Below are 27,083 nucleotides of genomic sequence, written 5' to 3' on the forward strand. Positions count from 1 at the left end.
AAAACAAAGGGTAGTAATAAACGGTTCATACTCAGATTGGGCCACCGTCGCTAGCGGGGTGCCACAGGGTTCAGTATTTGGCCCCATTTTGTTCAATATATCTATCAACGACCTGATAGAGGGGCTGCACAGGAAAATATCAATATTTGCAGATGATACAAAATTATACAAGATAATTAATACAACAGAGGACAATATACAGCTACAAATGGACCTAGGTAAGCTGGGGGGATAACTTGGGCAGAAAAATGGCAAATTAAGTTCCATATTGACAAATGTAATTTTATGCACATGGGCAGGAGAAACGGATGTCATGAATATACGCTAAATGGGGTACTGCTAGGGAAAAGTGATATGGAAAAAGACCTGGGGGTACTAGTGGACCGTAGATTTAACTGGAGCAACCAATGCCAATCAGCTGCTGCAAAGGCAAATAAAGTCTTGGGGTGTATTAAAAGAGGTATAGGGGCAAGGGACGAGAACATTATTCTCCCACTATATAAGGCACTTGTCAGGCCCCATATGGAATACTGTGTACAGTTCTGGTCACCGGTGCTCAGGAAAGATGTTACGGTATTAGAGGGGTTCAAAGAAGGGCAACTAAACTAATACATGGAATGTAGGGACTGGAATACCCAGAGAGGCTATCAAAATTGGGATTATTTACCCTGGAAAAAAGACGGCTAAGGGGCGACCAAATAACTATGTATAAACATACTAGGGGACAATACAAGGATCTCTCCCATGATCTGTTTATATCCAGGACTGCATCGGTAACAAGAGGGCATCCTCTACGTCTTGAAGAAAGCAGGTTCCATCACCAACACAGAGGGGGTTCTTTACTGTAAGAGCAGTGAGACTGTGGAACTCTTTGCCTGAGGACGTGGTGATGGCAAACTCCATAGAGAAATTTAAGAAGGGACTAGATGTTTTTCTAGAGCGGAAGGATATTACAGGATATAAATTTTAGGGGAGCAGAGGGTTGTTGATCCGGGTCTTACAGACAGGTAGGAACTATAACAGGCTGAACTAGATGGACGTTGTCTTCATTCAGCCTAGCATACTATGTTACTATATTACTACCGGGGCCGACATAAGGGACACTATTATTACTGAGGCCACTGTGGGGGTCACTATTACTACTAAGGCCACTGTGGGGGACACTATTACTCCCAGTGCCAACATAGGGAACACTATTATTACTGAGGCCACTGTGGGCTTCACTATTACTACTGAGGCCACTGTGGGGGACATTATTATTATCGGGGAGACATAGGGGACACTATTACTACTAAGACCACTGTGGGATTCACTTTTACTGCTGAGGCCATTGTGGGGGACACTATTACTACCGGCGCCGACATAGGGGACACTATTACTACTAAGGCCGATGTAGGGAACACTATTACTACTGAGGCCACTGTGGGGGACACTATTACTGCTGCTGCCACTGTGGGGGACACTATTACTACTGGGGCTGACATAGGGGACACTATTACTACTGGGGCCCACATAGGGGATACTATTATTACTGAGGCCACTGTGGGGTTCACTATTACTACTGAGGCCACTATGGGAGACACTATTACTACTGAGGCCACTGTGGTGTTCAGTAGTACTACAAAGGTCACTGTGGGGGACACTATTATTAGCAGATCCGACATAGGGGACACTATTACTACTGAGGCCATTCTGGGGGACACTATTACTACTGAGGCCACTGTAGAGAACAATAACTACTGTAGCCACTGTGGCAGACACAATTACTACGAGGCCGACATAGGGAACACTATTATTACTGAGGCTACAGTGGGGTTCACTATAACTACTGAGGCCACTGTGGGGCACACTATTACTACCGGGATGACATAGGGGACACTATAACTACTGAGGCCACTGTGGCGGTCACTATTACTACTGAGGCCACTGTGGGGGCACAATTACTACCGGGGCCGACACAGGGGACACTATTACAACTGAGGCCACTGGGGGGACAGTATTACTACTGAATCCACTGTGTTGACACTATTACTACCGTGGCCAACATAGTGGACACTATCACTACTAAAGCCAATATAGGTGACACTATTACTACTGAGGCCGATAAAGAGAACACTATTACTAATGAGCCCACTGTGGGGAACACTGTTACTACTGGGGCCGATTTAGGAGTCACTATTACTACTGAGGCCACTGTGGGGGTCACTATTACTACTCAGGCCACTGTGGAGGACACAATTACTACTAGGGCTGGTATAGGGGACACTATTACTACTGAGGCCACTGGGAGGTCACTATTACTACTGGGGTTAGTATAGGGGCCACTATTACTACTAAAGCCACTGTGAAAGTCACTATTACTACTTGGGCTGGTATAAGGGCCACTATTACTACTGAGGTCTCTGTGGGAGTCACTCTTACTACTGGGGCTGGTATAGGGGCCACTATTACTAGTGACGCCTCTGTGGATGCCACTATTACTACTGGGGCTGGTATAGGGGACACTATTACTACTGAGGCCACTAGGTAGTCACTATTACTACTGGGGTTAGTATAGGGGCCACTGTTACTAATAAAGCCACTGTGAAAGTCACTATTACTACTTGGGCTGGTATAAGGGCCATTATTACTACTGAGGTCTCTGTGGGAGACACTCTTACTACTGGGGCCGGTATAGGGGCCACTATTACTAGTGACGCCTCTGTGGAGGTCACTATTACTACTGGGGCTGGTATAGGGGACACTATTACTAATGAGGCCACTCTGTACGTGGCAGCGTACCCCAAGATGACTTAGGAGATGCTTACACATGGCGAAAATGCTGCGGAATGTCCACAGCAGAAATTTCCGCATCCAAAACCATTTAGACTGGAAATCAGCTGCATACCCATATTTGGCGCTCTCCTCCTCCTCTGGCTTCCCGCTGTCAGCGCTCCCCAGCTTCCGATTCCCAGCCGCCTGGTCGGGTGATGCTGGTCAGGTGTGGCCACTTCAGACTGCTAGGAACTGGAAGCTGGGGAGCACTGAGAGACTTTGGAGGAGGGGAGCGCCAAATCGTGTTCAGCTGCTGATACGTCACTGGTTTCCAGTCAAAATCCGCACTAATGGTATGGATTTTGACAATTTTTTGGATGCAGAAATGCTGCATAATTTGCTCCCGTTCCTTTTTGAAATGGCTCCTTTTTATAACAGCGGAGGTAAACTCATACGCCGTAATAAGCCCACCCCTCACCTGACCACACCCCTTAACCCCACTTTGACCCTGGGAAAATCTGGTCACCTTACTGGGTGTGCATACAACAAATGAATCATTTCTGGCAACCCTGTGTATCCTGCTCTGTTACACCATGGCGTTGGATTTAAAACAATTTTTCTGGTAACAGGATCCCTTTAAGAGCAGAGTACACACACACTCAATATAGGCCTCATTTCTCTAAACTGTCTTCGTTGCTCCTAGCAACCAATCAGAACTCCACTTTCATTTCTTAAACAGTTGTGGTAAAGTGAAAGCTGGGCTCTGATTGGTTGCTAGGGGCAACAAAAGACCGCTTTGAGAAAAGTCCCCAGTTCCTGGGCCATCACTGCCCGTAGAGCCCAGAACAGCCGTGACGTCACAGCCCTGCTCCCTTCCAATCATCAGCGTGTCATGGGAACGCCCAGCCCCTCAGGCCCCGCCCCCTCCCGCACAGCCTATTATCCTTCCCTTCTGGGCGGCGCCGTGACGTCACCACACCCCGTGACGTCACAAAAGGAACTAGCAGCGCCTCGCTTACCTCTACAGCTGGGAACCCGGAGAGTAAGCGACACCCGGACGCCCTGAGCCGCGCGCGGGAGCTCCCACACCCCCGCAGGAGAAAGGGGGACACTACCAAGGTCTCGGCCGTCCTTCCAGCACCCGACACCGGGAGGCCGCTCACTCCAGGCCGGGGATTACAGTAAGGCCTCTTCATCCTAAACACAGAGAGAAGCCGCCCAAATCCGGGCCAAGGGGCCCCACAGATCCAGACTGAAGAGCGCGGGGCCCCCTGAGTGTCCCGACAGGGGACAAGACTGTGCCTGCTGGCCCCTAATCTCATCCAGTACTCTCCCCCACAGCAGGGTGGGCCCAAGAGCTTACACTCGCTGGAGACAAAGGGCCCAAGTATTTCTATAGACTCCTCCTCCCCCCAGATAAGGGTGGGCCCAAGAGCTAACACTCGCTGGAAACAAAGACCCTGTGGTCTCAGTAACAGCCCTGCTGGGTCCAAGAGCTGACACTCACAATAAGCCACTACAATCAGCAGGGGAAGCTTGGCCCAAGAGCTGGCACTCGTTGCGGACCAGGAGGCGCGCTGCTGTAGCTTGTCCCAAGAGCTGACGCTCTCTAAGTACGAGGGTCTCTTTACGAAGTCCCCTTTGGTCTCTCAGGACTGGTTAGTTGCCCGTGTTCTCCACCATGGCCCAGCAACAGATGACCAGCTCGCAGAAGGCGCTGATGCTTGAGCTCAAGTCGCTGCAGGAAGAGCCGGTGGAAGGTTTCCGCATCACCCTGGTGGACGAGAGCGACCTGTATAATTGGGAGGTGGCCATATTTGGGCCCCCCAATACCCTCTATGAGGGGGGATACTTTAAGGTGAGTATAGTCCTGACTTGGGGGGAGGGGTGGCCGCGTATGTATAACTGACCTTTACTCCACGCCAGCGGGTCACAACATTGGCATATGCCATTCTCAGCCTAGACCGTCATGTACCAGGAAACGCGTAGTCAGTGGCGAGTTGTAGCGGAAAGTGTGCGCACTCTGCCCGTACCGCCTGTTTAACCATAGACCGATCCGTACATGATGCCCATATCCGCGACTAGGCTCGACGCGGGACGGAATTCGCACAGGTGTGTAAGAGGGGCTTGTTCACACCCGCGCTGCCGCCGCCTTGGGGCTTCCATCTCTGTTCTGATTCTAGAATAGAGAAACGGCATTTAGTTTTCATCACAGCGGCCTTCGGGTTTTAAAAAAAAAAAAAACGGAATCCTCGCAGTTTGTTTCTGTTCCGCTGGGTTTCTGTGTTCTAACAGAACGAATAGCGCAGCCGGCAGCGCCACTTCTGTTCAGGGGGAACTTCGTGCAACAGAAGCAAACGGAAATCATTCCATTCGTGGGGGGTTTTTTGGGGGGCGAGGGGGGAACAAAAGCATTTAATTCTGTTGTAATTCAAGGTCTCAGACCCCAGAACAGAGAAAATGAAAACCCGACCGGGTGTGAACGAGCGCCTTGAAGGAAAAAAATCACCTTGTGTGTTCTGGTAGACTTTTCTTTTTTTTTTAAAAATATATTCGCACATCTTTGCAATTCAAGTAAAGTGGGCCAGTAGTTTGACTTCACGCCGTTTTTACATCAGATTTTCATGTGTGGTTAAAAAAAACAAACATAAATATACGGTTCAGCTGTGGGTTGTTTTTTTTGTTTTTTTTTTATTTTTGTCAGAAAATTGAAAAACAGACAAAATAGAAAATATTGCATCATGTGTTGTGTGTTGTTTTTTTTTTTTTTTTTTTTTTTTTTTTTTTTTTTTTTTGTCGACTGGTCATCCAGTTTAACCCAATTTTTATGTAACCACCTAAAATAGTGTATCCCCAACCCCCTTTCAGACAGAAAAATCACTTGTGTAAATTATAACCTTCTGTTTTTGGTCCCTGTGCTGTTTAATCATAGATAGATATACATTTATTTTTTTTTAAATGTTTTTTCTTCTGCGTCCTCTATTGCTTTGAAAGGGTGAATCTCGTCTGTTAATCGGACCATGCTGTTCTTTTTTCCCCTCTTTCTCACATGGATCTTGTGGGGGTTGAGGGTAAGCCCCAACTGACTACTACAGGCCTGTTTGTTGTCCAAGTCTGACTAGACCGACAACACATGGACAGAAAACCCGCTTATGATTTGGACAACATATGAGCAGGCTTTCTGTCCCTGTGTTGTCCAAGTCTGACTAGCTAAAGTAGTCAAATTCGCCCCCCCCCCCCACACAAGATCCACGTGAGAAAGGGGGGGGGGGGGGGGGACGACAGCCTTGTACTGCATGGATCTGTGTAGTAGACAGCTATGGAAGCCGGTGATACGTGGGAATATTGGGTGACTTGTGCTGTTAGTGAGCTTGTCGGGTGGTTTAGGGTCTCTATAAGAGTGCAGACCTGAAACCACTTCATCAGCTCCATACGGTGTGTTGGAGCGCCAGAAGGTAGCCGACCGCACGCTGGTCATTATTCTCCTATGCCTGTTTTTGTTCGCGGTTGGCTTGAAGGTTGTCGCTGTGGCCAACGCCGTAAGTATAGATAACGCACTAACAATCCGCCTCTAGGCTGGGCCGTGCTTATAGCGATGGGATGCAGCTTTCTGGGTCACGTAAGGATGCCAAAAACTTCATCGACAGCACGGCCTATAGGTCCGTCTCCGGTCACCGTCTGCCACGCTCGTGTCACAAAGTGTTCTCAAACTGTACTGCCCGTGTAGTGCCAGCCTAAGCCATGCACTACAGCACTAATGGTGGGTAAACGCCTTGTTACAAATCTATATACAGCATATATTATATCTTTTTTTTTTTTTTGGTGTATTTTATTCAGGCTCTTTTCTGTTTGGATGGCTATAGATCCATTTTAATTTTTAACTTTTTTTTTTTTTTTCAACTTTTTGTGTTTATAGTCTTGGTGGTAAAGTGGGGGATTGGCGGGGGGGAGGCAAACTTTCTCTGTTGCTGCTGGCGGTAGTATGAGTCTCCGGCGCACTAACCAGTAGCTGGACCTCTCTTCCCAGGTACGGTGAGGTCCGGTTTACACTGGTTGAGTAGATGGGCAAGCTAGTAAAAGCTTGACCGGTGTAACCGCGGTAGAGTTGGGGGCTCTTTACACAGAATGACTGTCAGGTGCAGAAGTGCCCAACAACCATCAGTGGTTAGACTGCAGTGCTGAGCATTTGCCTGCCTCGGTCTGTGGGTTTGCTGACGGGTTTGCTTTGCAGGTTGGATTTTTAGTCCTCTTTGCAGATGAGGTGGAGTCGATGCTGCTGCTCAAACTGGTTACAGGAGTTTGTCCCATGAACTCCATCCAGTATCTCTGCGTGGCTCGTCATCCCTGTAGAACTTGTTACACCAACAAGCAGTAGTGCTGGACATGAGGAGGCCACCCCGGGGATGTGTGGCGCCTGTCGGGCTGATGCCACTGGTTACTCCTACCCATTCACCAAGCAGGAGACATGTAGAACGTATGTTCACGTAACATATAGTCATGTGACTAATGGAGGAGACTTCACCCATGGGGTCTTATGATGAGGTATCCTCAGGATCCCAGCTGATCGGCCAGATGTGGTCATCGGTGGTCAGGGCTGGAAGTGTTCTAGCAGGCTTCACTCCCATCCAAATCAATGGAAGCTATGCTTCCATGTAGCCCTAGCCACCTTTTAATAATGGTGGCAGAAAAAGGGCATAGTTGTAAGCTGCCCGCAGGCTGGGGTTATACGGTAACTTTTGGCCATGCAACAAATGATCACCCTGCAGCCTTACAATGAAGCCCATGGGGTTTTGGTGTGACTACCGAGGTCAGATCTTTATTTTTTTTTGTTTGGGTGACTTACCACACCTTCAGTGGCAGTTTGAGGTCATGGGGCCAAAAGATTGTCTTGTAGCCCTGTGACCTCACTCCGCCATTGAAGTCAATGGGGTTATGTTGCAGGTTGCTGCGATCTGTGCCAAGTTGGCCCTAGATTGACTTTTTTTTATTTATTTGAGCAATGGAAGAAAAAGCCTATATTCAGCAATTTAAAAAAATAAATTCTTGTCCCTCCAGAATTGAACAGATATATATATAATTAGTAATCCCCGGAGTCCTCTTTAAATTCCATTCCACGTTCTGGTCTTCGCAGCCTGGAATGATTAGATATGACTGTAGGTTGGGCCTCTGTACCCCGTGTACATCCAGATCTCGTCCGCAACACTGCAGGTACAAAGCGTCTTTTGGCGTGTATGTGGCGCACTCCGTGCGGTCGGTACTGCACGCCGTACGTGTGTGGACAGGCTTCATGGAGTCCTGCACACAGAACTTGGTCCTGCGGCTGCTCATCTCTCTGCCTGCCCTGCTCTACCCACATGCCTATAGGAGAAAGTAAACCCTTGGGTGTTATAGGTGCCATGCAGTTGGCACTGCCCAACAGAAGTAAATGGGATGGGTGCTGCATGCATGCCAGTATAGAAGAAAGGTCCTAATTGGGGTGTGTGCACATGTTGCTGACTTACTGAAGCTTTCACCCTTCAATGTGAACTCAACTGCCAGGGTGAAATCTGCTGCTGATCTGCGACAATCTGCAGCAAATCGCCAACATGTGATCGCACCCCTATAGTAAAGCAATGGCCGCCATAGCAGCGATTATTGGGGTTGTCACATGACTCATACGCTATCGGCCCTCTCCGCTTGTCTTGCTGTTGTCAGTGTGGTTTGATAATTCTGCTTATGAACCAGGTAGCTCAGGATGAACAGATCTGAAGCTTCTGGGCAGATGGAGCTGTAGATGGAAATCTAAAAATGCTGTCTCATTAATATCTGACTCTGCTCTTTACCAGTAGCCGCGCCGCGTCTGGCCTAGAAGTTTTCCTGATAGCTCTTCTTCGTGTGGCACTAAAGATGACTTCTACTGCAAAGAATACGGACACATGAGACGCTGTCCTCCAGGGTGACCTATACAGACCTGCTTGTCCTCGAGCCTCTGTCCTGTGACGACTGACATCTGTATTAGTGCTGTCCTCTGCCGTCGAGGGTATATGGTGTCTGTTTCTATCCGTGTACTGGGCCCCGGCCGTGCCTAGATACAGGACTCGGCTGGTAATCTTAATCTGCAGGTTGGCTCGGCTCAACTGCCGGCGTGTGACAAGGCTGCTATCTGTACAGGCGCTGGCGGAAAATTAGACATGCTTTCTAGTTTTTTTCATGGTGTTCCATCGTGTGGATGCAGCCTGCGGTGAAAAGTATGGAGGGTTTCATTTTGGGTGTCAGCACTATATGCCTAGGGTCATGTCTAGTGTAGTATAGACTAGAGGAGAAACTTTAGACAGCCTTGGATATGGAAGGGGCATGCCTTCTTAGGAGGGGACCGTGGTCACCCGGACTGACACATTTGTGTATAATTGACACCAGAAGCTGGCGACAGTTATACCCAAAAAAACCGTACTCCAGCTCCTAGCTGCTGTAGGCGCACGTAGCGGCTGAGATGCACCTAATATATGAAGAGGTGTGTGCCGACAGAGAATAAGACTGACCTAAAGCGCCAGTCTTCATCTTAATCTTTAAAGGGGTCTTTAGACTTTATTTTTATTAACGCAGGTATGACCCCCCCCCCCCTAGTTATGGCTGCCCTACAGTTTTGCCTTCGTTCCGGGCATTGAATTTTGTCATCTGAGGTTACTATCATTATAGCCCGCAGACATTAGGTAAAAGTTCTCCAAACGCATCAATTTCAGTGGAATGCTTTTTTTTTGGGGGGGGGGGGCTTTTACTACTGATAACCTAGCCTGAGGATTGGCCATCAGTAGTTGATCGGCGAGGATCTGCTGCTTGTGATCCCTGACTATCAGCTTATCTCCTGGCATGGTGACGGTGCAACTGGATTGGAGCAGTAAGTAGACTAGGTGACTTTGTACCCATTTTGACATCAATGAGAACAAAGCCCCCTATTACACTTCTGGCTCTGACCCCCAACGTGAAGCCGGAAGTGTAATGGGTAGCTTGGCTCCTGTTTGATTACAATGGGAGTGACGCCACCTATTAGATTTCTTGCTATGACCTCGCTGCACTGATGGAAGACCGGTGATGAGCTGATCTCCAGGAATCCTGACTGGTGGATCCCCACTGGTCAACTATTGAGGACCTATCCTGAGGCTGTAGGTCATGAATACCTTAGTAAAACCCTAAGAGCCCCTTTGTATTTCCACAAGTCTGAACTCTTTGTTCTTTGGGAGGGGGGACACAAATTGAGGATACAGGTGTGGTGTGTTCAGCCAACTGCTGTCTGGGGGTGGTGGTCATGCCGTGTTTTTGGCCAACTGCTATAGGAGATGTGTAGGGCACTTTTAGGAGGGAGGTGAGTTTCTGCACCTTAAAGGGGTTGTCTCGCGGCAGCAAGTGGGGGTATACACTTCTGTATGGCCATATTAATGCACTTTGTAATATACATCGTGCATTAAATATGAGCCATACAGAAGTTATTCACTTACCTGCTCCGTTGCTGGCGTCCCCGTCTCCATGGCTCCGTCTAATTCCGATGTCTTCTGGCGTTTTTAGACGCGCTTGCGCAGTCCGTGCTTCTGCCTGGTGAATGGGGCCGCTCGTGCCGGAGAGCTGGTCACCGCGTCGTCATTGTAGCTCCACCCCGTCACATGTGCCGATTCCAGCCAATCAGGAGGCTGGAATCGGCAATGGACCGCACAGAGCCCATGGTGCACCATGGGAGAAGACCCGCGGTGCACCATGGGAAAAAAACGCAGTGCATCCCTGGGAAAGGACCGGCGGCCATCTTAGGGAGAAGATTTTTATAACTCCTTATTTCGTCGGATCGGTGAGTAGCAAGCGGTTTAAAAACCGCTTTAATTTGCCATTTTATGCCAGGGGGTGACAGGGTAATGGGGTAAGGTAAAATTTTGATGTTTGCCGCGAGACAACCCCTTTAAGCTTGATTGGATATGCCGTCGACATCCAAGGTCTTAAAATTTGATCCTCATTAGTGTCCAGAAGAAGGGATCCCAAACATTCTCCAGAAAGAGCCCTCCTGACCAGGTCAGGCGTTGGATACTTCTGCATGTTATGTACGTCCTACCGGCGGTTCTACCTTGCTGTCCTGGTTTAGTAGCACTAGGATATAGCAGAGCTGATGGCGTCTTTAGACGTGAGTCAACAACGGATAACGTCTTGCGAGGTGAGACTTTCGTGTTTGTCTGGACCGGCTGGTTTTCTCTGATCCTCTACTGCCTAGTTATTAGATGCCGAGGTCACGGCCTGTGGCATCAGAGGGGTGAAATGCATGGGGCAGGGATGCTAATGATGGCGTGGGCCTTCTACGTCCTCGTTAGACACATCATGTGCGGTGTGGAAACCTGGTAGCCGTCAGCGTTGACGTCACTACAGTTTGAGACCTTTTACATCCCAATTATAGTTCTGCCATCTGAGTGGCGTTCCTTCCTGCCGTTGGCAGTAATATCCCTTTTTAACCCAACTTTCCCAGCAAACCTCTTGTTTTGCTGGCTCTGTCCTGTAATGGAGACTATCAGATTGTGGAGGTGTAACTGTAGATAAAAGGGACAGATGAGTGGTGAAAGACGAGCCTGGACTGTGCCAGAGGTCCGAGCTCTCCGCAGCGCCACAGTCCTGGCACTCGTCACTGATGCCTGTGCCAGTGTATGGTATGTGGGTCATCTTGTATAATCCTCGTAGATGGGAAGTGTTGGCTATGTTATCTGTTGGAGGGCACAGGACCCTGCAAGGCTTATTCTTCTCCCCCCCACGTGGCCGGCTGTGATAACCGGTTATCATCCTCGCATGTTTACTGGGAGAGCGTCACCCTGTTTACCTTCTGTCTTCACATTCCTTGGCAGCGTCTCCTCCTGGGTCATGTGATCAGCGGTCATTCTCCGAAATCAGAGCACAGACCTGTTGACACAACAAATGGTTTTTAATTTCTCATTTAGTTAAGAGAAACTTCAGCTCCCCTCCTCTGTCCCCCCCCCAGGATTCTGCCATAGGTGGTCATGCATAGTAAAAGTGTGTTTGTGTTTGTGTTTCTTACAGCATGGATTTTATTTTTTTCCTAATCTTTAAAAAAATAAATAAAATTCTGCCACAAATTTATTTTTTTTCTCAATTGCTGGTGCTGTAAGGACTTACTATTCTTTGCAGAATGACCCGCAGTTTCTATTGGTATCCTTTTGCACTGCATACAAGGTTTTAATAACTTCTATCTTTTCAGCATACATTTTCTCTTATAGTGAAAAGAGAAAAATGCATGAAGCAGGATCTGTGTGCAAAAAAAAAAAAATTGACCCAAAAGTGAGGGAAAATACCATAAAAAGGCATTCTTTGTAGTGCCTTTCATATCTCCCTATAGCGACCATCTGAATACTGGGGCGGGGGGGGGGGGGGTAGAAACGCTAGCAAACGACTGAAACTAGGATTATGCAATATTCATGGAGTTTGTGAGCAGGGCGGCCATTTTTCTTTTTAGACCTCTTGCAGGTGGCTATGAATGTGTGTATGAATGCGAGGCCGCGGCGGGACAAGGAGGCAGTACTAGCTGAGCCCATATCACTTTTAGTGGTTCCCTGGGATGGGGATAATTTACTGATCGCTGAGGGTTCCTATGGATCCCACATGAATGGAGTGGAAGATGCACACGGGCACCGCTGCTCCATTCATTGACACCCATGGAGCGGCAGCGTGTATGCAGGTCCTCCGCTGATCATAAACTTATCCCATCCTGCAGGTGGAGGGTGACTTTGGTAGAAGCACTTAAAGGAGTTCTATCACTCCTCCATAGGACAAGGGAGAAGTCTGATCAGGGGGGCTCTGTTGGCTTCACCGCCCCGTTTTTAGGGTCGTTGAGTCTCGGCCCACACTACAGAACGGCCTGCAAATGACAAACAATGAGTTTTATGCCTACATAAAATGTACAACAAATTATCGCTCATCATCGCCCACGTTTACACCGAGTAATTAGCGTTTAATTCTGCGCGATGCAATGATTAATTGGACGCTAATCCTTCCTTGTGAAAGAGCCCTTACCCAGAGGCAGTACCATCCGCGCCTACGTAACTCATGAGGAGGGCAGTACTGTCTGCATACATCATACAGTGGTCGACTTGTGGCTGTCCAGCTGCCAGGGCATGCTGGGAGTTGTAGTTTTCCTATACTACCGAACGAGAGGGAGGGATGAGGTTATATGTGACTACATCACTGCCACACACAATGTAGGAGGGTCAGTCTGTGTATACAGTATTACAATGTTTATGTCTGAGCTTCCATAAATCCGACACACTAGTCTTTATCATGCCAGATTATTGGTATCCTGTTTCCTACTAGTTGGCTCCATTCCTGCCCCCTCCCAATATGTTGTGGTCCTGCGCTGCCACTTCCGTCCTCTCAGGCCTGCATTCCTGCCTACCCCCCTCCCAATATGTTGTGGTCCTGCGCTGCTGCTCCTGTCCTCTCAGGCCTGCACTCCTGCTGACCCCCCTCCCAATATGTTGTGGTCCTGCGCTGCTGCTCCTGTCCTCTCAGGCCTGCATTCCTGCCTACCCCCCTCCCAATATGTTGTGGTCCTGCGCTGCTGCTCCTGTCCTCTCAGGCCTGCACTCCTGCTGCCCCCCCCCCCCCCCCTCCCAATATGTTGTGGTCCTGTGCTGCTGCTCCTGTCCTCTCAGGCCTGCACTCCTGCTGACCCCCCCCCCCCCCCCCCCTTCCAATATGTTGTGGTCCTGCGCTGCTGCTCCTGTCCTCTCAGGCCTGCACTCCTGCTGACCCCCCTCCCAATATGTTGTGGTCCTGTGCTGCTGCTACTGTCCTCTCAGGGCTGCACTCCTGCTGACCCCACTCCCAATATGTTGTGGTCCTGCGCTGCCACTTCCGTCCTCTCAGGCCTGCACACCTGCTGACCCCCCCCCCCCCCTCCCAATATGTTGTGGTCCTGCGCTGCCACTTCCGTTCTCTCAGGCCTGCATTCCTGCCTACCCCTCCCTCCCAATATGTTGTGATCCTGTGCTGCTGCTCCTTACCCCCCCCCCCCCAATATGTTGTGGTCCTGCGCTGCCGCTCCTGTCCTCTCAGGGCTGCACTCCTGCTGACACCCTCCCAATATGTTGTGGTCCTGCGCTGCCGCTCCTGTCCTCTCAGGGCTGCACTCCTGCTGACACCCTCCCAATATGTTGTGGTCCTGCGCTGCCGCTCCTGTCCTCTCAGGGCTGCACTCCTGCTGACACCCTCCCAATATGTTGTGGTCCTGCGCTGCTGCTCCTGTCCTCTCAGGCCTGCACTCCTTACCCCCCCCCCTCCCAATATGTTGTGGTCCTGCACTGCCGCTCCTGTCCTCCCAGGGCTGCACTCCTGCTGACCCAGTTCTGTCATTGCCGCATAGTTTCAGCCCATTTTGTTTTTGTGAAGTGACTTTTGTTTTTTGTTTATACGCTAATTGTCTGAGGGATTACGCCGAGGAGTGTCGGTTATGACAAATGAGGCGGCTGGGACAGTAAATCATGTTTTAGCAGTTTCGCTCTCTGGTAATACTGGTTTACATAAGGAAGTTGTTTCAGTAACTAGGGCCTCGTGTATGAAAACAGGCGGAGCAGCCATTCACCTCGTGGGTTTCACTTTTTTCCCCAACTCCATAGATCAACTACATCCCATCATCATACAACTTTTTTTTTTTTTTAATATCCGACTATAAAATGGCGCTTTCTGTTGGGTCATCACTGGTTTGTCCAATGACGGCGATGCTGGGGCTCCCCGTCCCTCACCAAGGTAGAGTTGCAGCATCAGTGGGTGTACCTGAATTATAAACTGTTAGGGGGCTCAATGGCCAAGGAACAGGGAGCGCAGTTTGATACAAGGCACCCCATTCTTGCGCGGTCTCCCCAAAGTGAACACAGCGAGACTTTTCTCAGCCCGCCCTGTACGCGCACTCTGCCATTCATCTCTATGGGTGAGCATGCACACAGTGAGTTGAGAAGTCACGTGGACTTTGGGAGCGGAGGAATGGGGAACCCATTGAGTATCAAAAAGCGCTCCTCGTTACCTGACCTTTTGAGTCACATGAGGTAGTTTATGGGGCTCCAAGGTCATGACAAGTTCCCTGTAATGCCTTAGATGCTGCTGTCAATAGTGACCACGGCATCTAAGGAGTTTGACAGATGGAGCTTCCTGTCAGTATCGGCTCCCGTGTTCTGATCGCTGGCTGTTGATGGGTTTTAGTAGCAGCTTAGGGCCTGATGAAGGCATTTGCATATTAAGCCATGTTTGCCTGTCAGTTTTACACATGACAGTTAAAAATACTGTGCCTTCCAAAGACCTCTGTAATTCAGCGTTCCTGCAAGTTATTACATAGTGTGATTTGCGTCACGGGGTTCCTTCACAGCTGACAAAAGCAGTCTTGTGACGGAATCCGGAACGTAAACTAACTGAACCGTTCGGACAATACTTTGTAGGTTCTACGAAGGTTCCGATAGTTTATGTTCGGTTTGGAGTCTAGAATAATGTAGTTGACATTCTATGCGCCAAATATAACGGGAGTGAACAGAATCCTTGTAAAATTGATAGCAAAGTGGCATAATTGGTGTTCCCCCCCCCCCCCCCCCCCCCTCCCATGTGAGAAATAATAATCTTACCATAATGGTGTACACCAGAATGGAGCCAAAAACACAGCTAGCTACAAAATGGGGCTCCCATAAGGCTATGTTGTCAGAAGAAAATAAGTTCTGGGTATTGGGAAGCGATGCCTCCAAAGGTTTTTATTTAAAATTGTGTCTCCATAAAACATGCAAACTATACTCTGAAAAAGTATAAAAACGTAGACACAGCTATAAAAACTCGGTGTAATCATAGCCTCGTTTACTAAAACATAAAGGCTCCTTATACCACATGGGCTTGGCGTCTAAAAGTGATGAAATGGGCAGAATTACTGCTGTAATGGGGTTGATGCTTCCCGAACCATGGGCAGGATGAACCAGGGACAAATATCGCCCCCGTGTCTGCATTATTCTAAAACGCTGTAGTGTTTTTGAATAAACACAATTTGACTTTTTGCCTGTTTAACTTCAGAAAGAAACTGCCAAGTCAGAGGCAGGCCATGCTGGGGTTTCCCCGCCCACAGCATGTTAACTGACAGCTGCTCGCCTTCCTCGTATTGGGGAGAAACCTGTCAATCAACATGCTATGGGCGGGGAGAAGCCTGTACGGGCTACCTTTTATGCCCTGCAGCTCTGTTCTCAAATTGGGCTTGCTAACTTCAAAGTGAACTAACAAACGCCCGTTCATCAGCCGCTCGCATCTGTTGTACTGCTTAAAAAATAATTAGCGGCGTTGCGGCGCATGGGATTGTGTGGAGGCCCGGTAAATGAGCGCCAATCTCATTGATCAGCACTTCTCATGGTGGTGTAGAGGGGGTGCATTATTTTTTATTTTTTGGACCTTCCTCAATTTGGACCGTTCTTGACTTCAATTTTCAGTGAGTAATTCGGTGTTAGTAAATCTGTGCAGGAAGTCTTGACTCTCCATGTATGAGGATGGTATTGTGCTCCTTGTGTCCCACCGCGGCCCCCTGCGAAGCTTTCTGCATAACAAGACCCGTCAGCGCTGATGGATGCTGTAATCACACCGTGATCTGCGGCGTTTAACCCTGTTGATTGCAGGCGGCACCTGGCCCCGTCTAGTCAAACCATACGCAGGTGACAATCAGCAGGCCTCCGCTGCGTCTCGCAAGCAAGCGGCGCTCCCTGTAATGGCACACTTAGGGGGCCTGCGGACGATAATTGTACGGATTCCCGTGAAGCGGCGGTAATCTGAAGGACTGTTGCTTGATGTAAAGTCACTCAGACTGAACCGCGAAGGATAATTTAGTTACTGTTTCAGTTTAAGCCCCGTTTACTCGGCAGAAACGTCATGTAAATCGCTTGTTGGAGTGGCATGCGTTCACACTGCTCAAGACGGGACAATGGGCGATACATCGCTGATCAGATCTTTCACGCAGACTTAAAATCGTTGTTCTGCCGCTGCATTGTTCTGTGTAAACAGGCAGTCAATCACTTCTGTGTAAAAGAGCCGCAGCAATCCTCGCAGGGACAGCTGTCAGAGCTGTAGTAAGGGGGCTACACGTGCATAAGAACTAAATGACAGATCGGTCTGTATAAACAGGCAGTCCTCCATCTATGAACCACTGCCTGTTTACTGCACGTGGAGGCGGGCGGGTCAGAACGATTGCCTCCATTCGCACAGCGATGATCGTTCCTGTGTAAAGGCGCAGCAACAATCGTTGCTGGGAAAATCTGTTGGGCATCTGCGTCCGACCGCTCGTCCCATGTAAATGGGCCCTAATGCCCTGAGCTGATCCTCGTTTGAGTGAGAGACGTCACCACTAACTCGTTTGTGCAGCCTGTTAATGGACAGGCAGATCATCAATGAGAATCGTTCAGTACTTCACTTTCCTATGTTACACACTGGGGGTGGGTGGAAGGATGTGGGGGGGGGGGGGGGTAAACGCAACAGTAAGTGAACGAGCAAATGTTTTTTAGTCCTGCAGAAGCTGAACAATGTCCTAAAAATGGAAGATTCTCCTTAATTGTTCAGTCGCTGGCTTGTTTTAAAACCAAACAAATCTCGTTCGCTTTTTTTGCTCATTTGAGTGAATTATATTACATTTATTTTTTCAATTAAATGATGGTAGTTCTGTCTGAGCGCAGCATTAAGGCCCATTTACACGCAAAGACAATCTTTCAAATGATTAAAAGATTACCAGTTTTAGCAATCATTTTGTATAAAGTGTTAATGGATACTAATGTGAGCTAGCACTTTATCAGCTTCATTTGCGTGTTAAATGGCCTCTGGGAGCTGCTTGCAGAGCACAGCATGTGGTCTGAGCTCTGCACAGAGCTGCATTGTTCTTGCGTGATCTGTCGGCAGAATACAGCATAATCTCCGACTCCCATGCAGAAAACAGCATGCAGTCCCTGTTGTCTCTTTCCAGCTGAACCATGGATTTTAAGCACTCCTTAAAATCATCGTTCAGCCGAAGAGTGAACGATTGTAGTGTTACACACAACTATTATCGCTCATCTGTGGTCATTTGAATGAATTTTGAGTGATAATCTTTGCATGTAAATGGGGTTTAACTCGCATTTTGATTGACTTGCGTGCTCTTTGACACCACTAAAGCAGAGGAGTCTGACTATCCACTACACACACAGCAGTCATGTTTATCTACTGGTGACCTGAGTGTCCTGACCTTTGTTTGCAAATGTGCCTGAGCTAGATAACTTTCCCAAGCCTGAGCTTTTTGTGATAGTGGCCATGCACTTTAGGCCGTCTGCATACGAACAAGGTTTTTGTGGTGCCAGGCATTACTCCGGCGCGGGTCAGATGAAGACCAGTGTGTGAAATACCCGTCTTAATTCCGTCTACAGTGCTTGTTGGGAAGCTGACCTAGTTTTGCGCTCGCCTTCAGAGCTTGCAGTTCAGCTTTTCCCCATACTGTCAGATGTTGTACTGTATTACTTCCCCTCTGTGGCCTTGGGTGTGTGAGGCCTGTAGTCTCTCCGTGATGATGATGATGATGCGCCTGTGTGGCCTTGGCTCTGGCCTTGTAAAGTTGGTCTTGAGTCGCCATGTGCTGACAGGGCTGCAAGCAATAAATAGCCTGGCAGGGAGCCCATCACCGGAGTAATCAGCCTGTTTCTGCATCGGCCACTCGTGGCCTGCCTGCTCCAACCTCGGGATTAACTTGTTCCCTGCTGTCCTCCTGCACATGTGTATATAGTTGGGCTCTAGGCGGAGAATTGTCACGGGTCGTACATGTCTGTAATGTGGGGGGCAGAGCATATAGGTGGGGAGAAAGTTGTGTGGGTGTTTTTTTTTTTTTTTTAAGGACTTTTAATAATGACTTTCTTCAGAATAGGTAATCCATGTCAGGTCTGATTCCGCCAGGCAGCTGATCTAAGGGTAACGGCCTTTTCATTGTGTACCAAGCATAGTGCCGTACATTGTGTAGTGGCAGGGCATGATATTGCAGCTCTGTCACTTAAATGCAACCGAGTGACACAGACAGCACGGGCAGGAGCAGCCCATTTCCCAATTCGGACAGCTAGAGAAGGAGGTGGTGAGAATAGTCAGACCCTCACTGATCTTATCTTATGAAAAATGGTGTAAATTGAAAAAGATTTAGGAAGCTATTTTTTGGTAAAAAAATAGGCAAAATTTGGCACAAGCTCGACTTGTGCAAAAATGTTGTAACTTTTTGTCTTATGGGTGTGGTTTGTTTTTGCTGGGTGTGGCCAAACTGCCATGTTTATGTATAATTTACACCAGAAACGTATCCTGGAAATCTACTCTGGCTCCTAGCTGGCGCAGATCTCGGTATAGGCGCACGGAGCAACCAAGCTTAACCTCTGTATGTATTTGGTGTATTGTGCGCAGACAGGATGATATTAGCACGTGAGGCGTTGTTCTTAATCTCCCCCAATATTTATGTTGCAAAGCGGCGATTATGCATTTTATAACAAATTTTATTAATGCTGCGGTTTTGTATTTCCAATGGCTCCTAATATGGCGGTGTGTTGGCGTGTGACACGGTACCTGGTACTGATAGGGGAGGTGTGAGAACTGTTGTATAATGCCCTGGATGTCCTCAGTGTCCTGATCGGCCTTTCTTCTATTGCAGGCTCACATAAAATTCCCCATAGACTATCCGTACTCGCCTCCAACTTTCCGTTTCCTGACAAAGATGTGGCATCCCAATATATATGAGGTAAGACCTACAGGATACTAGGAGGCAACTACCCAACGGTTTATGGAAGAGGGCAAATCACTGAAAAATACCATTAAATCCCTTCAGTTGGTTTTACACGGCCAAGAATCTATCGCGAGTTTTGTGCAATGCGAGACTCCCAAAACCTGCTCAAATATGAACCCCGTTCTTTTGAATGGAGTCGATGAGTGATGGTTTCCCTCATTGTGATTTGGTGAGGGAGAAAAACGTGGTGGCGTACTTTTTTCTTTCTCTCATTCCTCAAACGCATCGCCCATTTGATTTCAATAGGACCTTAAATATATGGCATGGCTCTTGCATGTTGTGCGATGCGTAGTTTCCTATTGAAATCAATGGAAACCCTTCTGATCCGCTATCGCGTGTGAAAGCATAAAAATATCACAGAAGGGATGTGAGGCTGTTCTGCCTGAAAATCCTCTTGCATCTGTGGGGAAAACACAGGTTGATGATCGCGATATCTGACCGAGTTTCTCTGTCTGATATTACGCTTGCCCGTGTGTAGGTAGCCATGCGGCTAGCATATTCCACAGCACTCTACCAACCAGGGCTCTGGAGTTGGAGTCCATCCCGTTCTGGTGGAGTCAGTAAAAATGTAATGCTATATATAATTATGATGTGGAAATGGCAATACAAAATCTGTTATTACCTTTCCTCTCCATTAGGCTAAGTATCCTACAGACCAGAGAAGGCGGCAGCGGCCATCCTGCACTCCTCTCCGAACAGGAAGACTGGCAGGGCTGCAGCGTCTGAGTCTAGGGAAAGTGGATTGGTCGTTGGTATGGCTTACCGACTTCACAGTGCTGGTACAAAGTAGATGTTACATACAGTATTCACCTAATCGGTTTGAACAAGAGTGAGAGTCCTCCATAAGGTTTACAATCTATGGTGGATTCTGTGTCGGTAAAGTCTAACTGCACTTTCAGAAAACTTTTAATATATCCTAGTGACATGTCAAAAGTATTGATCAGTGAGGGTCCCGCTGCTGAGACCCCCGCTGATCGCTAGAACACACTTATAAAATTCATCCACTGGATACTTATTGCTTCTTGCAGAAGAATATTGGAAGACGAATGCAAACGCATGGGGAATCTCCCTAATGACTGTTTTATTTCTTAGAATGGTGACGTCTGCATCTCGATCCTTCACCCGCCTGTAGATGACCCACAGAGTGGAGAGTTGCCTTCAGAGAGGTGGAACCCCACCCAGAATGTCAGGTAGGTGTGACGGTGGAGGGAATCTGCCTGCTAATACGGTTCATTGGATAAATCTAATGACCTGAACCAACAACATCTTAGATTCTAGATCTGTGCTACCCTGTGTTCTAAAGGCGCTGCGGAATAAAGGCCCTTTTACTCGGGATGATTAGCATTCTGCTTGTTGAGGCTCCCAGATGGTTTTGAATGATGATCGTCCCGTATAGAAGCATGCAGAGACTGAAGGACTGTACAAGAATCGTTCAGTTTTAGGCAGTTTATAATCCCAGAACGACCATCGTTCAGTACTAAACAGCTGCTGTTTATAGTGAATGGAGAGAGCAGGGAGAGAACTCTCCTCCAGCTTCCCCGCCTCCCTGCCGGCCACGCTGTGAGCGGGCCAGCGATACTCGCTCCTCTGTAACAGCACGGGAGCGAGTACACACAGGACGAGTGTTGGGCATCAATACTCATCCCATGTATAATAAAGCCTTACGTTGGTGCTATACAAATAGACTTGCTTATTATTCTTCTGGAACGGTTTGGGTCATGATACTCTGAACGCCACTTCAGGTTGCAATGTGGACGCCAAAATGCGGTTACAGAATGGCCGGCTGAATGAGGTTGATAGTGTAGGAGCCCTTCAATACCATAGAGCTCTTGGATGAAGGCAAAAGTCAGGTTGGTTGTGTAGGGGTTTTTTTTTTTTTGTTTTTTTTTAAGACTGGATGACCATCATCTAAACGAAGGCACAAGCATTGATGTCCCTGCTAAGGTCATCGGCGCTCGTGCAGTGTGCTCCTGGATTGCTGGCTTCTCTCTCCTATGTAAAGCGGGAAGCGTTTACACTGAGTGAGAATCCCGCAATTATTATTTATTTTTATGCTGACTACTATGCGTTTTACTTTTCGCTATCGCTGACTTTCAAACCATTTTTTCCACATTTACACGGGACAATTTTGCTTAGTTTTGCTCATTTGTACTAATTGAGCGATAATCGTCCCGTCTAAATGGCCCTTAGGGCACGGTGTTGCTGTGCTACCTTGTCTCCTATGTAAAACCATCATCCTATCTTGTCTCTCCCAGGACTATCTTACTAAGTGTGATCTCACTGCTGAACGAACCAAACACCTTCTCCCCAGCCAATGTAGACGCTTCTGTAATGTTCAGGAAATGGAGGGACAGTAAAGGAAAAGACAAGGAATATGCTGAAATCATTAGGTGAGTTGTGTCATGGTGTAGAGTGAGGAGGATGTCTTCTAGGAGATGGCACATCTCCATACATACTTTACCAGAAGGGGGAAGTATTATATGGTTTCCCTGAAAATAAGACCATGTCTTATATATATATTTTTTTTTTGCCCCCAAAAGAGGCGGTGTCTTATTACCTAGCATCCAGTGTTTGGGTCCCTCGCGCGGGTCTCCATCGCTGCTGCATGCTTCTGTGTCCTCCGGGATGCTGACAGAGTAGCTCTTGCTGGTAGCAGGGCTCGAATGCCCCACCTTCACCAAGCTAATGCTCCGATTGAAAGCTGGTGCTTGATTAACCAATCGCAGCCATTCATTGAATTCAAGCCCTGCTATCAGGAAGAACTGCTCTGTCGGCGTGCAGGAGGACACGGAAACCTACCGAAGCCTAGCGTGAAAGACACAAACGCCGGCTGCTAGGGGAAGTATTAAACTATTAAAAATACTGCCTCCCTATGTACAAGATTACTATAATACTGCCCATATATACACCAGAATATAACTACTATAATACTGCCACCTATGTATATAACTACTATAGTCTTGTACATAGAGGGCATTATTATGGTAGTTCTATTCTACATAGGGGGCAGTATTATAGTAGTTATATTCTTGTACATAGGGGGGGCGTTATTATCGTAGTTATATTCTTGTACATAGGGGGGGCGGTATTATAGTTATATTCTTGTACATAGGGGGGGCAGTATTATTGTAGTTTAATACTGCCCCCCCCCCCCCCCATGTACGAGAATATATAGTAGTTATATTCTTATACATAGGGGCAGTATTATAGTAGTTATATTCTTGTATATAGGGGCCAGTATTATAGTAGTTATATTCTTGTATATAGGGGCCAGTATTATAGTAGTTATATTCGTGTACATAGGGGGGCAGTATTATAGTAGTTATATTCGTGTACATAGGGGGGCAGTATTATAGTAGTTATATTCTTGTACATAGGGGGGCAGTATTATAGTAGTTATATTCTCGTACGTAGGGGGGCGGCATTACAGTAGTTATATTCTCGTACGTAGGGGGGCGGCATTACAGTAGTTATATTCTCGTACGTAGGGGGCCGGCATTATAGCAGCTATCTTCTCGTACGTAGGGGGCGGCATTAGAGCCGCTATCTTCTCGTACGTAGGGGGGCGGCATTACAGTAGTTATATTCTCGTACGTAGGGGGGCGGCATTACAGTAGTTATATTCTCGTACGTAGGGGGCCGGCATTATAGCAGCTATCTTCTCGTACGTAGGGGGCGGCATTAGAGCAGCTATCTTCTCGTACGTAGGGGGCGGCATTAGAGCCGCTATCTTCTCGTACGTAGGGGGGCGGCATTAGAGCAGCTATCTTCTCGTACGTAGGGGGGCGGCATTAGAGCAGCTATCTTCTCGTACGTAGGGGGGCGGCATTAGAGCAGCTATCTTCTCGTACGTAGGGGGGCGGCATTAGAGCAGCTATCTTCTCGTACGTAGGGGGGCGGCATTAGAGCAGCTATCTTCTCGTACGTAAGGGGGCGGCATTAGAGCAGCTATCTTCTCGTACGTAAGGGGGCGGCATTAGAGCAGCTATCTTCTCGTACGTAAGGGGGCGGCATTAGAGCAGCTATCTTCTCGTACGTAAGGGGGTGGCATTAGAGCAGCTATCTTCTCGTACGTAAGGGGGTGGCATTAGAGCAGCTATCTTCTCGTCCGTAGGGGGCGGCATTAGAGCAGCTACCTTCTCGTACGTAGGGGGCGGCATTAGAGCAGCTACCTTCTCGTACGTAAGGGGGGCGGCATTATAGCAGCTATCTTCTCGTACGTAAGGGGGCGGCATTATAGCAGCTATCTTCTCGTATATAATTTGGCCTTCAAAACATACTGGATACAGGTAGAGTAAAACTAGGGAAATTTTAATCGTTCTTTTCTACACAGGAAACAAGTGTCAGCGACTAAAGCAGAAGCGGAGAAAGACGGTGTGAAAGTCCCCACCACCTTGGCAGAATACTGCATCAAAACCAAAGTGCCTTCTAGTGACAACAGCTCAGACTTGCTTTACGACGACTTGTATGATGACGACATAGACGATGAAGACGAGGAGGAGGAGGATGCCGACTGTTATGATGATGATGATTCTGGGAATGAAGAGTCGTGACACTCTCACCTGCGTGTTTGTTCTCTTTCCTTTCTCACGGCCTGACCCTTAGACCTTCCTGCGCTCTGTTCCTTGGCCTCTCCCGCTGCCTCTCCTCCCTTGCTGACTCAGGCCACAAATGGAGTAGTGTTGGCCTGGCAGGCATCCTGCTGGGCCCAAGCTATAGGATATAAAGAGACCAGTCTTCTGCCGTATAGTGCAGTTGCACACTTGGATTTATTTTTTTTTCCTTGCTCCATTTCTATGGACCTATTAAGGAGAATACAAGGGATGGGGAAACTGGCACCTCACAGAATTTCTGAAATTCTTGCTGCTGACCTGCAAGCGTCAGTGCAAAACTATTCTTTACTTTATAATTTCCTAGAAATCACTTTCTTTCTCTCACCCTCTCCTGTTTATATACCTTTAAGCGATATTTGAAAATTTCAAAAAAGGAAAAAGCAAAAAAAATGTAAAAACAAAAAGTCAAAAAAACAAACTCTAACTGACAGTCTGACTTGTTTGGTTCACGTTTCAACCCGTGTGGATGTTTTCAGCCAGAGAAATGTCCCTTTTCTGCAAGTTTCTTTTTTTTATTTTATTTTTTGTTTCTTAGTTTTTTTTCTTGTTTGTCCAGAGGGCCTCTGGTTTTGTGTTTTTTGAGGGTTTTTTTATTTTTAATTTTATTTTTTAGCTTTTTCCTTTCCCCCATACAAACAGACTGGAGTAATCGCTTCAGGTTCATGCCAAGGTCTAGCTCCAGTGATCACGTGTTTTCCATGTTATGTTTACCTCAGCCAGACCGCCACCACCCTTTCCCCCACAACGCCTCTTCTCAACCTCAAGATGAAAATGAAAATCTGTGATAAGGCTGCATTTCCAACATGGCGTCTCTGCAGAGCCGGAGTACGCTCACTACTACTAGTACTACTACTATTGCTGCTGCTGTTTGTGCTGATGGCTTTTTGTGATGTCATTAAAGGTTTGAAACAAAATATATAGATATATATACTGTATATATAAAGCTATAACAGAAGCAGAGTATAGAGCAGAAGATGCATTTTGGTTTGCGGCACAATTTTCAGCACCGTGTTGTTGCTACATCCTTTTTAGGCTATCCAGGAGATGTCTGTGTGCAAGAGGTCATGGCTTTGCAAATGGTTTTTATTTGATTTTGTTTCTTATTGACCTTTTTCTATGTTTTTTTATTTTGTTTTTTTTCCCCCCTATATCTAATTTTTTTTTTTTTTTTTCTTGTATTGCCGGCACTCATGTCATCCCAACAGTTGCGGGGCTCTTGTGGTATGTTTGTATGTGGGTGTCTATCACTGTTGTTAAGCAGAAGAGGACAAATAAAGTTAAAAAGAAAAAAAAAATGAAATAGTCAGTGACTGATGCTCTTCTTGATGTTAAAGGTTGATGATCCAGAGCTCCAAATCTTGCAGACCTGCAAGGGTTGTCAGCCGACCGCATCTAACTCTGAGCCTTGGTTACTGTGAGCCAACGGAATACAAGTGAGTGCTGTGTGCATGAATAGATGGTCGATGCTCTTGCAGCGTCACCTAGGGCAAGGTCACTTCTTTGAGTCAATGTCTGACCTTCTAACAGGCCTTGCACCATGACTGAGGACATAAGCCACAGCAGAGTCTTCCCCAGAAGGAAGAGATAACCATGTGCAGATGGATCTTTCTGGGTTTTCCCTCCTCATCCATGTGCAGTAGAGTTTTGGTTGGCTGGGTGAGAGGCTTGTGACATGGGTCAAGGGGGGGGGGGGGGGGGGGGGCGCAAGTAGATGCAAAAAGACTCGTTGGCCATGAAATGCCGCTCAGGTGCCCATAAATACTCTGACTGTTGGTCTGATTCTTGATGGGGGTGGGAGAGGGAGAGCGGTTTAGGCATGTTGGATTTCATTATGACGTTCTTTATCATGCGGGAGAAGTTTCTACTAGAGGTGTCTAGTGTAGATTACTCCCGACCCCAGATCTAGAGTGGGTTGGATCTTCCTGGGGGTGTTGAGCAATGTTCTGCGCCAATCCTTGACACTCAGCACTACATAATACTGGATCCTGTCAGAGATGACTAATCTATCATGGTGAAGGGATTAATGGTAACATTCCAGGTGGGTCTGGGTGGTAAACCACCACCACCTCCTTGCCACCAGAGATGAAGGGTAAGAGCCCTCTTACATGGCCCAATCATTGTTTAAGTGATGTGCACGATAATTGTTAGGCGTAAACACATACAGCGAACGAATGAGCATCGATAAATTGTTTATTGCGAATTGGATTTTTCATGCAGACCTGAAAATCATTTTCTTGCTGCAAATCCTTTTTGGTATAAGCAGGCGTCATAATGACTTGTTGAATAGGACGTAGTGAAGAAGGGAGGACTAGGGGCGGTTATGTTCCACTGTTCAGTGTAAATGCATAGCAAGCGAATGAAACAAAATCGCCGGGTCTCCTTCAGATTTATCTTGGTGTTTAAAAGAACCCTAAGGTAATGTCCTTGGTGGTCTAGTGTAGTGGAAGGGTTTAGTTGTAACATTCCTGTGTGGTCTATCTACTAAATGGGTTAGTATTAATTAATACTAACCCATTTTGTAAACAGACCACACAGGAATGTTCTAGCAGTGAAGAAGTAATTTAGGGTATCGTCCCTGATTGCCTAGAGTAGGGAGGAGGTTAAAGCGACCAGCGCTGCTTTCTCACGTAGTAATCGCTGCCGCTCATGATTTTGCTTCCCCCCCCCCCCCCCCCCCGCAAAGATGAATAGGATTTTCTATTGTCAAAATCGCAATGCAAGTTTGTGCGTTGTGTTGCGATTAAAAAGGAGGCTCCATTGGGAAACATGGAAGATTTAAAAACTTGCATATCGCAGAAAGATAGAGCATGCTGTAAGTTTTTTCATTATTTTTTTTTCTTTTTTTTTTTCTTTACTTCACCTCTCATATCGCCTGATTTTATTGCCTGTGTGCAACCACCTGTTAAGGCCCACTTACA

At 47.4% G+C, this 27,083-nt stretch overlaps 1 protein-coding gene across 1 annotated transcript; it reads left to right on the forward strand.

Moving 5' to 3' along the window:
- Nucleotides 1-3,728: 3,728 nt before the first annotated feature.
- UBE2R2 (ubiquitin conjugating enzyme E2 R2) lies at nt 3,729-25,079 on the forward strand. The gene is made up of 5 exons (XM_066602647.1): nt 3,729-4,612; nt 19,421-19,507; nt 20,645-20,742; nt 21,808-21,942; nt 23,886-25,079. The coding sequence occupies exons 1-5, from the start codon at nt 4,436-4,438 to the stop codon at nt 24,103-24,105; spliced, it is 717 nt and encodes a 238-aa protein (XP_066458744.1). The 5' UTR covers nt 3,729-4,435; the 3' UTR covers nt 24,106-25,079.
- The last annotated feature ends 2,004 nt before the right edge of the window (nt 25,080-27,083 follow it).

This window comes from Eleutherodactylus coqui, chromosome 5, assembly GCF_035609145.1.
Source record: "Eleutherodactylus coqui strain aEleCoq1 chromosome 5, aEleCoq1.hap1, whole genome shotgun sequence".
Taxonomy (NCBI): Eukaryota; Metazoa; Chordata; class Amphibia; order Anura; family Eleutherodactylidae; genus Eleutherodactylus; species Eleutherodactylus coqui.

Coding starts and splice junctions, on each gene's coding strand:
- UBE2R2 (XM_066602647.1), top strand. CDS start 4,436: ATGGCCCAGCAACAGATGACCAGCTCGCAGAAGGCGCTGATGCTTGAG. Junction 19,508..20,644: donor GGCATCCCAATATATATGAG/GTAAGACCTACA, acceptor TTTATTTCTTAG/AATGGTGACGTCTGCATCTC. Junction 20,743..21,807: donor AACCCCACCCAGAATGTCAG/GTAGGTGTGACG, acceptor TGTCTCTCCCAG/GACTATCTTACTAAGTGTGA.